The sequence below is a fragment of the Jatropha curcas genome, chromosome 7 (assembly GCF_041381405.1).
Source record: "Jatropha curcas cultivar XTBG-Jc1 chromosome 7, XTBG_Jcur_1.0, whole genome shotgun sequence".
NCBI lineage: Eukaryota > Viridiplantae > Streptophyta > Magnoliopsida > Malpighiales > Euphorbiaceae > Jatropha > Jatropha curcas.
The window spans coordinates 16,661,164-16,674,411 of NC_143157.1; the positions used below are offsets into that span (position 1 = coordinate 16,661,164).

General features: G+C 31.1%; 1 protein-coding gene across 1 annotated transcript; it reads right to left on the reverse strand.

The window, feature by feature from the left end:
* Nucleotides 1-7,822: 7,822 nt before the first annotated feature.
* LOC105644233 (uncharacterized) lies at nucleotides 7,823-9,762 on the reverse strand. The gene has a single exon (XM_089723604.1). It carries the CDS (start codon nucleotides 9,676-9,678, stop codon nucleotides 7,972-7,974), a length of 1,707 nt encoding a protein of 568 aa, XP_089579730.1. The 5' UTR covers nucleotides 9,679-9,762; the 3' UTR covers nucleotides 7,823-7,971.
* Between the last annotated feature and the right edge of the window lie 3,486 nt (nucleotides 9,763-13,248).

The following is a 13,248-nucleotide window of genomic DNA, read 5'->3' on the forward strand; positions in this document are numbered from 1 at the left end:
GAATGCAATGTACAATTAAACATCCATTCTCAAATGCAATTAAATAATTAAATAAATAATATTAACAATAACAACAACGATAAAATAAATAATAATAATAATAATAATAATAATAATAATAATAATAATAATAATAATAATAATAATAATAATAATAATAAACAATGATAATGATAAGGTAATTAAAGCACTTTATTTATTATGTATCAAATTGTAGAAATTATCTAATAAGCTTATTTGTTATGTTATTAATTAAAATTTGTCTAAGTTCTATCGAAATTTCGACAGCATCTCCCTTAAAAATAGGACTATCTACCTGTTTAAATATCACAATGATATTATATATTAATCAATCAATGCACACAGCCCATCCGTCGGGCGATCAAACAGTTAAATTTCCCTTCCTCCATCCAAATAATAATGTCAACATTCAACTATTAATTCACAACTTATAATAAACTTCAAACATATCCCAATAATATTATTGAACATTCTTTGCTTCACATAAATATAATCAGCGTCTTTAGCTAATTGACAAATAAATGAAATCTTTCATACATATACATATAAACAGAAGTTATACCATTAAGTTAATTAGCTTCAAACTATTATAAAACTCCTTATTAAACCTTTATTTCATCATCCTTACTTAAGGTATAAACAACATCTTTAAACATTTACTAAAATTCTAAACTAGCCACTAAGAACCAATGCTTCAATTAAATTACAACTTCATAAATCCTTCTACTAGGTAACCCAACTCACAACTTGAACGTATAACTAAGGCTTCCTAAAATTCCTTCATCTTGCCACGAAAATACAATTTCTAGATTATAGTAGATTATGTTTACCATCGAATCGTTACCTAACAAGATTGAAGCTATTGAGCATTAACCAATGGTATCCATCACAAAAATATTGAGAATATATCCATTCCTATGTTAGTTCATATAAAAATGGCAACGATTACCTGCAATAGCTACTCCCCACCAAATGCAATAGTTCTCCTTAACTTAGACTTATACATATATGCACAAATTTCACTCATTTCCCATCAAAACTTAGATTCTTAACATCCTATAATCCATATCAAGCAACGGTTTATAGAAATAATGAGAAATAGCTGCTGCCATTTTAAAATTGCTCTAATTTATTATATAGAATATGCAGCAAACACATTAGCCTACACATTTTTTAAAAATTTCAGTCTGCAGCTCATTTGGAATGATAAAAATTTAAGATTTCCTTCCTATCATAGTGAAAACTCAAGCAAATAACCATTAAACTACTGCCATCTTTAAGGGATTATCAATTCCTCTAACAAATTGTGTAATGAACCCTCTATACTACTTATTAACGTCTAGCAAACTTAGTTCATAACTTTAGTTTGTAGTTTAATTCAAGATTTCTATTTTTTTTTTTTTTGTATAAACAGTACCTGAAAACTCTAACTACAAAGATCTTGAAATTTATGCAATTTAATTTGCAAAAGAGTGAGGAGGGAGGATAATCGGCTTACCTTGTTGGCGATAGTCGCCGGAGTTGCTCGGAGAGAAGGACGAAGACGCTATCTCGATCGGGCTGAAGTCCCAGCCTCGCAGTGATTTTTGCGCTCACCAGAAGCGGAAACGGAGAGAAGGGAAAGGAAGGCCGGGTTGCTGTGGCAAGGAGTCGACGGCGAGGAGGCGCTGGTCTCAGGCGGTCGGAAAAACGAGAGGAGGAGAGGGGAGGGGTGAGGTCGACGCTGCTGGAAGAAGAAGAAAAGAAAAGAAAAAAAGAAAAGAAAAGAAAGGAGAATTCTAAAGCTTCTAGACCATTCCGGTTCGATTCGAACCGGTTTGGTCTAATTCTATGATTTGACTCAATTTGCTTGGTTTTCGAGTTTTTCGCTTGGTTTTTGAAAAATCGAATTGGTTTACGGGTCCAGTTTAGCAATAATAAAATACTAGCTGGTATAATTTCATTGGTTGAAATAAAAAATTTAGTTTTTAAATGAAAATTCTACGAAATTAAATTTTCGAGTCGTTTCAATACTATATACAAATATGGGAATAGGGAAGAATAATGGGATTTTCGATAACGTCCTTAATAAAATTTGAATAGCCTATAATAACCTTAGTCGTGATCAATTAAAAAATTATATTTTATTAGTTGATTGAATATAAGTTATTAAAATTATTTTTTGAATAAATACATATAGAAAAATAAGCATTTCAAAATTTTAAGTTTTATCTTTTTTAAATTTATTTTTAATAAAAAAATATGATAATGACATTTGGAAATTTTTAAATTTATTTTTTAAATATTTGATTCTATTTTATTATAATTCAAAATGTTTTATTTAGGAGAGAGAATATATATATATATATATATATATATATATATATATATATATATATATATATATTTTTTTTTTTTTTATAATATCAAATTTTTTCTTTATGTTTGTATAATTTGATTGGATATATTTTTAAAAAATAAATTTTCAAATAGCATCTACATAATTAACCTTTCAGAATTTTTAAATTTTTACTTTTAAATTTATTTTTAATAAAATGAACAGTTGAAAATTTTAATTTCAAAAATATATATAATATTTTATTGTTATATCTATATGTATTGAAACGTATTTATTAAGTGATATTATAGAGGCTTAATTATAAATTTAGTGCCAGATGCTTTAAAAATTTCTATTTAATTATCTTAACGAAAAATATTTGTAATCAAGTTTCTGAATCGATAAATATTTTTTTAATCAAGTGTCTCCATCTTACATGGCTTGCTAAAAAAACGAATAAGACTTGTGGAACTCACTTAATGTTCAAAAAATTTACTGTGTAGGACAATTAGTGGCTTGTCAAATTTGACATGTCAAACATGTCTAGGGTAAAAATCCAAGGATAAAATTGCCCTTACTCTTGTATACACCCGACTTCTCCTTCAACTTCTTAGTCCTCTCCCCTCTATCGTCATCTCCACCATTCCACCTATCATTCACGCCGTCCTCAACTCTTTCTTTACGCTGCTTTGATGATGAATATTCCTCTATGTACTCCCCATTTCCAGAGCCAAACGACTCTCTATTTCCAAAAAAGGAAATTAGTGATTTAACTATTTACAGACCCCTCCAAATAAGATGTAGCCTCTATTATCGTTCTCTGTGACTGTGATTAAGCACACAGAAGAGAAGACTATGTCTCCTTTGAATCTCATTTCGCTGAAAAGGACAAACCAAACAATGAAAAGGACAAACCAAACAATAAAAAGGAAGGATAACAAAACAAAATAAACACATTTTCCATTCTGAAACTAAACAAATAAAAGATTAAAAAAGAAAGAGAAAGAAAGAAATACTATCGTTCATTTATATCTTCTTCTAGATCTGATTTCCCTCCATTGAATTCTTCTTTGTTCTTTATGTGCCTCTGAAAACTATCGAACCCTAACAGAAATATAAAAATATTTATATTCGAACATGAGAAGATTAGGAAACGAATTTGATTTTTCTTACCTTTCAGGAATTGAAATCTGAGTCACGGAAATTGCGAGCAATTTTGGAGTTTCTCCGATCATGGCCAACGTCAACGCGCTTATCGTGATTTCATTGTTCTTCGTAATCTCTCTGATAAGCTTTATGAGAAGCGCAAGAATGCAGCTCTCGAGGTTTATTTGTCTTTCCAAGTTGAAGAAGTCGAGTGTGTAACAAGAGTAATTAAGGGCAATTTTGTTCCTGGATTTTTACCCTAAACCTATTTGACATGTGAAATTTGACGTATCAAGCCACAAATCGTCCTACAAAGCAAATTTTTGAACATTAAGTGGGTCTCATAAGTCTTATTTGTGTTTTCAGCGAGCCACATAGGATAGAAACACCTGATTAAAAAAAATTATTGGTTCAGAATCTTGATTGCAAACATTTTGAAATATAAATTTTTTAAGAGTTCAGAGACTAAATTTATAGTTGAGCCTATTGTAGAATTGATATACAGTTATGATGAATTTTAGATAAATGACGATATAAATTGAACTGAGGTGTGTATATATACACACTATTGTTTATTAATTTACCATTATATTCACATTTATTTCAGATGAAATTTTGTTTTAATATTATAAAAATCTAAATAATATAAGACAAAAATTGTAACCAATATTTAATATTAAGAAGTAAAAATAAGTATAAATAATAAGTGAAAGTGAGCAATGACATAAAAAAAATTGAACGAGTATGAATAGCAAGTATAGTCAACGTGCAATACACATCATGAAAAGACTAGTGTAAATAATTAAAAGTGTGAATGTGATGACATTGGGTTCCTAAAATATATGTGCAAAGTTTATAGATTGACAATAATTAAGGATTTTAATTTTATTGGTTGAAAATTTTATTTGTTAAAAAATAAAGTTTAATTTTGATGGGTTATGTTACTTTTCTATTTGAATCTAAATTCTATTAGGAAGTTTAATCTAACTCTAAATAAAAAATTATCAAGTTTAATTCCATTCTAATTAACTAGAAAATAAAATAAAATATTACAACTTAAAAATTTTAATTGTTGAATGTGCAATTATTATTGTTAACTATCAGAATTGAGAATTAGCCAGAATTAGCCAGAATTGTGAATTAGCCCCCTGGAAGAATTAATCGGACATATATATTAAGAGAGAAATAATTATATTTGAATAAGGATAATGAAAATCCTATGATATTTGTTAGTTAGAGTTTATTTAGGAATCTAATAATTTTTAATATATATTTATATATTATTAGTAGTCTCTCCAGAAAATATTTATTATTTATGTCCAACAAATGTTATAGCTTCGTCTGAATAAGTGAGTTGTTTAAACTCGAACGCTTGGACTACATAAGTCCTACTCAAATCAAGTACTTATCCCAAAAGAAAATAAAAAATAATTATCAAACGAAAATAAATAATGATATAGTGTATCATTATTCAAATCTTTTCCTTCCTTTTCTTTCTTATTTTTTGAAAACTAAGTAAGAAATTAGGTGCTCGAAATCTAACTGTGGAACGCCAAATAAGATACATGTAGCTGACTAATGTCATCGTAAGTAAATTTTTGGAACATCTCTCTTCCAATAGTTTGAAAATAACTTTTTGCGTACAAGCTACATGAGAATAGTTTTCAGAAATGGAACAAGATGTTAGTAGAATATTTTTTTAATTTTAAAACCATTCTACTACTTCGATACAAGATATAATCCTAAATGTTAAGAAAGCAGACATGTTTTATGGATGAGCTTAATCACTAATTTCAAAGAAATTAATTTTTTTTTATCAACATATAAACAAACTCAAATTTTAGTAATCATACCTGATGTAATAGATTAATATTTTGTTAACAAAAAAAATATTCATAAACTATTCTAGAGATCCCAACTTTAATCTTCAACGGAAACAAATTTTGTGGCATTGGATTAAAACCATAATAAATTTATTGCGCAAGAATGGGTTTAGGGCTTTAAGAGCATGAAACTAGAGTAATAATCAATGTTTTCGAAACCGGATCGGACCGGTTAGGCACGACCCGATAGCTGGTCCAGTCTAATTTGATATAAAAAAACGGATGATATAAAAACCGGAAAAACCGATAAAATTGGTATGAACCCGGTTTTACTTTAACTGTGTCGTTTTTGGAAAACAAAATACTAGCCTAACTTTTATCTATTCAATGATTTCATTGCCCCAAATCTTTCTTTCCTTCTCTCTGCAAATCTTTCCCAATCTCACCCCTTGTATAAATGGAAAATCTTATTTCCCAAATTTCAAGTTTCAATTGAGATAATTTGAGTTTCAAAATTTACATATTTTGTCAATAAATGATAAATTTGGTGTCTCAATTTTAGATCTTTTGTCAATTTGGTGTATGAACAGAAAACTTTTCAATTGAGTGGTTCAACTTTTTAAAAAGTCAATTAAGTGTCAAAGTGATGATATGATAGCCGGAAATATGATTAAGCAATTTGTGAGTCCACAAGTATCTAGTCAGTATCTTACGTGGATTGACATGACATACTTGAGTTAAAAAAATCTAATCTAATGTGGCAAAACTAGTGAAATGACTGTCATACCTTATTTATTATTCTCTCTTCAGGTCGGATTTTGAGATATCTCTCAATTTATCCGGGCTGCTTTGTCAAAAAACTTATAACAAATACTAATTGAATCTTCATGATCAAAAAAGCAAAACAAACTTACTCATGATCCTTGTCCTCTTTTCCTCAAAAAATAACAGAATTTAAATAGTCATAAAAAGAGGTGTAGACTAAATACATGAATAGAAAACAGTAAAAGTGCTGAAAAAGATCGGAAAAACAAAAAGAACTAAAATCTTGAACAAACAAATCACTTTCTTTTATGAACAAACAAAACCAAAAAAAAAAAAAAGAAAAATAAATTATATGAAAAGAAATAAAATCTTGAATGAAGATTTAAATTTCTTGCAGAGTCAAAATGTCGGCCTTTACTAAAAACCCAACAATATACTCTTTTTCCTTTAAATTTGCACAATTAATCACTTCAATTCCCTTCAGGCTCCCATAAACTAGCAACAAAATTACTAAATTTTGATTCAAAATTTCCAAAAAACAAAACTTCCTAATTCAAAAAACAAGAAAAATTAAAATTAATATTGATTGAACAGTACTATTTTGGATCGGCAAGGTTTTTTACAAATAATGCAAATGAGATTGAGCACGGCCTGTGTCGACTCAAAGAAATTGGAGTGAGAAAACTCGGGATGCTTTTGAGCCTCCTGAAAATACTTTAGGAGAGCACCACAGTCCCAACACTTCAACGATGCTCCTGTTGTTGCTTGATCTATCGATGGCTATGGTAAAAAGAACTATAATGTTATTTTGAGAAAGGCCATGTCGTATTAGGCTTTTTTAACTCAACTATTACAGGTCAGCTTATAGCTAGGATGCTGACCGAATGTTTATAGGGCCTACTAATTGTTTAATAATATTTACGACTACCACATCATCTGTTAACACATGATTAGCTTTTTTTTTTTTTTAAGGTAAACCACCCAATTGTAAACATTTGCCGTTCATATACTAAATTGACGAAAAATCAAAAGTTGATACACTAAATTTATCATTTATCCTTTCTTTTATTGTGTTTGTGAGAAAATAGTTTATAGGTTAAGTTTTGTTGATTTATTCTATTTATTTTCTATTAATTCCGGGTTTTTGCTTGGTAATTTTCTTGTGGGTTGCTCTTCCTTCTAGCCTTTTGCGAGTTTCTCCTTAATTTTATTGAAGGCTTTTGCTTTATTTGCTATTTTGCTTGGTAGCTAGGTTTGTTTTTGTGTATTTGATTTTATGAGAGATGCCTCTTCATAGGACCTTTTGAACCCGATTTCTGTTTTATTCAAAAATCTTCTTAAATTTAGAAGAGATTCGACTGTTGGTTTACTTCACTTTAGTAATGGAAAGGTAGAGCAAATAACACCCCACTTTAAACTTTCTGTGGATACAGTGAATGGTATTGATATAACACTAACTCGAAGAAAATTACAAGTATAATTCATGAGGACCGTCCGATGATTGTTGATTTGGATTCCATTCGGTTGCAATTACTTCGGTTTCAATTTTGTGGTCAAGGAGGAAGCACCTGACGTTGATTATCACGAGTATCCGACACCGTTTTGGTACCAGATCCTTTTTCTTTTTTTTTCCGCTTTCATCCTCAATAAGTCACTGTAATGTCTTATGTTACAGTTCCCTCTCTGGACACAGCCGTAATATGTAATGTAACGTGGCTGTCTTTGTTTGTTTCTTGCTTTTTTTCTGAAATTTAATTGGAATATATGTTGCTTATAGGCTACATCTCATTTATCAGATATTAAATAAACAAAAAAAAATATTACTCTTGGGTACAAGACCAAGAATTGTGGTAAGAAGACTTTTAGTAACTTCATAAATAACAAAGTCTGTTTCTCCCGTTACTGTTGCACGTTTTGGGTAAAACAAGGACCTTTCCGGTGGATGATGAAATTACACTGACTGCACTGCAGAGCCAAGTCCTCGTCAAAAGGCTCAGCGCAGTGATCACATGGCGGGTAGAACTTTCTCTTCTTGACCAAGATAAAAGGTTTCTGGACCAAAGTTAGACCATGTGAATGGATTCCACTAAGTGAATAAGCACTACTTCTGTCAAACTTGATATATGGGTACCTTCCAAGAACACATTCAGGGTGAATAGAAATGTCACATTCTTCACACCCATAAAACCAGGGTGCATAGTTGAAGACATAAGTCCCAGGGTCTATTCTCATCTCGCATACCTCACAGTAATGGTCAAACGACCTGTCGCTAACAAAATCATATGTAAGCTTAAGAGGATGCTTCTCATCAAATCTGTGTCTAACTGAGATTGGTAGAGTAGCACACTTAAAGTCTAAACAGAAGTTGCAATCTTCACACTCAAAATAGCTGAACTTGGTTTCATAGCAAGCACTGCAATGACAGCTATAGCTTCTTTTGCTGAGTACTAGGCGAAGAAGGTGGTCATGGCCATGGTGCTTAAGAGTTGTTGATATAATAGCAGAACATCTAATATCAAGGTAGAAATCACATTTCTCACAATGGTAGCAAAATCCATGGCAATATTGCTCACAAGCATTACATTTGAACAACCCATCAAAGCTATATGCTTTTAAGAGAAGAGTAAGCGAGTGCCGGTGAAGTGGGTGTTTTATCTTAGTAGACAATTCAGAGCATTCCTTGTGCAGAAACATGTCACATTGTAGACAACCATAGGTTATTGAAGCAGACGACAATGGTAACATACACCCAACACAACGTTTCTTGTTGTTAACCTGATCAATAATGGCCAAACCATGTTCATGACTAAACTGTTTGTTGTCTGCAACTAGTTGTTCGTCTGCATCATCATCACTAGTTGATTTTATAGATAAATCTCCAAGAGCATCAGTACCAAGTTTGTGAGTTTCATCTTCAACCCCAATTAAATGTTTTCTTGCGCAATCGACATGAACAACATAATCGCAGAGAGAACAACAATAACCACCATGGTCTAAGTTAATTTCAATTTGACAAATTCCACAAGATTGATCTGTGTATTCACTATTCTGAAGGAAATAGAAGTGGGTTATTACATGTTTATGCTCTGTTATTCTAATAGCTTTAGGTCGTGAAATGCATTCTTTATGAACCATAATTTGACACATAATACAGATATAAGGAGATTGAGTCCCTTCGTTCCCACAAGTATCACAAGTGAAATTAATTGACTTCATCAAGTGAAAGAATTGATGCTCGTAATTACCTGTAGGTGTACCAGAAACACATGGCTTTAAGGCACAATCGATGTCGAGATCGAATTGGCATAGAGAACAATTGTAGACCATGTTGTCTAAAGATCTACTGCACAGATCACAAAAGCCTTGTCCTGAAGAATATGGCTGGACCATTAAGAGAGTGAGAGGGTGTTTCCTGTGCAAGGGATGGTTGATCTCTCGAGGTAGCTCTGCACAGGCTTTATGGAGGAAGAAGCTGCATTTTAAACAATTGTAACTAGGACCTGATATTAGCTGCTTGCACCCACAACAAACATTGTTCTTTTCGTCATTTATTTCTTCTTCATTATAGATCAAATTATGAATATGGCCGAAATGTTCAAGCTCCATATCCTCCTCTGTAAAACTCTGTCTCTCTCTCCTTTCCCTTGTTCTTCCCAGATTTCCTCTCCATTTTCTTTCCTTGGCCTTTTTCCGTTCTTTTTCTTTCTTTTCTCCATCCTGACACGCAGACCGTCTACTAATAACTTCATTTATTATTATTATTATTATTATTATTATCCAAAAATCTTATTCCACACATAACCCTCCCACCCAGATATTCAAATAAATAATATTAAGTTTATCCCATTTTATTTACTTATTATTCTTATTTAAATAATATAAATTATTTACATGATTCTCATTAAATGAAAGATTTTTACTAATATTTTAATGAGTTAAGGTAAAAAAGAATACAATAATTTTTTTAATTAAATTCTTAATACGCGGTGTTTTGTCAAACCATGTAAATAAAATGGGATGAAATGAATATTTAACGAAATTGAATAATATTTGATTTATTTTCTATATAATTGGGCTATTTTGATTTTAGTATTTTTAAAATATAGTGTGGACTAAATTAATTAATGCACAACCTCTCAATAATATTTGAGTTGTTTTTGGAATGATAAATTTTAAATTCAAATCACAGTCAGAAGTGAATTTAAAACAAATTAATAATAAAGTTTAACAAACAATTCAAAAGGTCACAAATGTGTTTTTAATATATAAATATACCAAATAATTAATTAGTGAGAGGACATACAACAGGCAATTTAAAAGAGCCAAATGCATATTTTGGACCTTGTATTAAATATATGCATTTGGCAATTTAAAAGTTCCACTTGTGTATTAAATATATGCACATGCATGACCAACTTGTGAAACCAATAAACAAAAATGTTGAACAAAGTGAAGTGATAGATTCCCTGAGTTATGGGTTTATTTTCACTCATTATCCCTTAATTATATTTTATATTTTTAATTATCCCTATATTTCAATTTATTATTTAAAAATACCTAAATTACTATTTAAATAACATAAAAGTTTTTTCACCAGTTATGCGGTAAACAGCCGGTAATTTTGCTGACATGTACATATTTTTTAACAAAAAGATTTCATATATGATTTTTTAATAATTGTTTTCTCTCCCACCTTGTAATTTTCTCTCTCCGCTGTTCCCTCTTCCTCTCTCTTCTTTGCCGCTCACTGCATTCCTCTTCTCCATTGTACGATCATAGCTCTTCCCCACAGCACCACAATCCCATTTTTTATTATTTCATGGTCAAGGAGCAACACCAAGCCACCAAACACCAACTAAACCCTTCTCTCTCTCTCTCTCTCTCTCTCTCTCTCGCTTGTTTCTGATCCAAACATCTTTTCCTCCATTAATGGTCATATAGAGCATTCAATCCTGATAATGTACACTCCATTTCTCTCTGTAAAAAAATATAAAAATTCAGTACCACTCTCCTTCTTGATCTTCATGTTTGTATAGATCTTGTATTTCTCTCTATATATTTGAAATCAAATGAAATCTTCTCCATCAGACGGATGACCATGGTGCTTGGTAGGATTTCTCTTTTTTTTTTTTTTTTTTTTTTTTGTAACTTTAAAATTTTTTTTTAATTTATTGGGTTAGTTTTTCAAATTAAAGATAACTATTATAAAAAAAATTATACCGTGGATTTCCACTTCATATAATTGTGGTTTATGCTTCCATCTTACTATGTAATTTTTACCTAATATTTTTTTCTCCCTTCGGTACCACTTTTTTTATGTATGGAGAAAGCTTTTTTAAAGTAGGTTTTCCTAATACTTTATTTTCCATTTTTTGTAAATAATTTTCTACTTGTTTTGGAGTTGTGCTAATGTTATCTAATCTTTTTTTGTTTTTATAGCTTTAAGAAGATGAACTAGAGCAAAGAGAGAGATGGGTAGAGGAGAGATGAAAGGGAAAAATAAAATTAAAATGGAGTTAACATTATTAAAAAAAATATGATGTGGCATTTTGAAAATAATTATTTGTTGACTAAGTAATTCCATGTCAGCTTTTCACCCGCAGGTAACTGAAAAACTGGTAAAAAGGCTTCCGTGTTACTTCAATAAAAGTCCATGTATTTTTAGCTAACAAGTTGAAGTATAAAAACAATTAAGAAATGAGAAGTATAGTTAGAAATGAGAAGTATAGTCGTGGGACGATGGATGAAAATAAGTCTTGAGTTATATGTTTAATATCTAGGGTAAAAAATAGTTTATGCTTAATTATATTCTAATTAATACTTTTATCCATTTATTTTCGAGAAATTATCATAATGTTTCTAAGTTTTGCTTAAATTCCTTATTGTCTCCTTTCGTATAAAAAATTTGCACCGTAAAGTTAGTTAAGTATATTTTTTGGATGGAATATGCTTATTTTTTAGATGAAAAATTCTATATTAACGACTTAAAAGTAATTTTTCAAAATAGAGTGAGAAAAGTATGAATTAGAATATAATTTAGGAATCCAAGTATATTTTACTCTTATATTTATATTATGTTATTTAGATAATATAAAATAATATAAGATATTAGGTAGTATTAATTTAAATCTGCAAAGAGATTTTTCTTTTTCTTTTTTTTTTTTGAATAAGAATGATGATTATCTATTAAAAGGATCAAGAAACAGAACATCCTGAATAATTGCAGGAGGGACAGGACCCCACTCCATCAAACCAGACAAAGAATTAGCCCTTGACAACAAATGGGCACAAGGGTTCACTGATTTTTTTAGCAAATAGCAAAGCTACAGCATTGAACTCATTAAGAAGAGTTCTACACTCATTAAGCAAAATACCAAAACAGGAACAATCAGAAACTAAAGTGCATAAAACTTGGATGACCATCAGATAGTCACTCTCAACTTCCAAACTTCCCAAGAAACCTTTATTCTTTAACCAGCTTAAGGCCTCAACAGAAACTCAACAACTTAGCCATAGTTGCATTCATGACACCTTCCATAACCATGCTGCCACCTCCTTTTCATCGACCTTGTCATCCTACAACAGCCACCTAAACCTACTCTATGCGGTACAACATCCTATCCTGTATCGAAATTAAGTTTACATAGGCCCACTTTCGGAGCACACCACTTCACAGGAAATGCCAACTGACCTTGAAAGCCTCCACGCTGCTAACTTGTCTGCGCCTTTTGCCATTCATCCATGATATGCCTAGCTCTTCTTATAATGATCGAGGATGGAACCTGTTTTTGAGCCCATACCATCTGATTTTGATTCCACCACAACTCCCATGCTAAAGTAAATGCTAGGCCCCATTTGTCCTTAGACACATTAATGAGAATCGACTCCAACCACCCAGATATAGAAGTAACTCTCGTTCACCACCCCAGGTTAGATTGGCTCCATGTGGCTTGAGCTATTGGACATAATCAGACAACATGAAGTGTCGTCTCCTCATCCACCCCACACAAAGGGCATGTAGTGTTCATGTCTACATGGAGAGCTTTCAAATATACCAGGATAGGCAGACATCCTAACACCACCCTCCAAACAAAATTTCTGATCTTTCCAGCTATACACAGCTCCACACAGCCTTCCAAAGCCGTTCATGAACAGGAGAATGATAACTCTTCTCCC

Excerpts from the sequence above, each read along its gene's own strand:
- LOC105644233 (XM_089723604.1), bottom strand. The coding sequence starts at position 9,678 with ATGGAGCTTGAACATTTCGGCCATATTCATAATTTGATCTATAATGAA.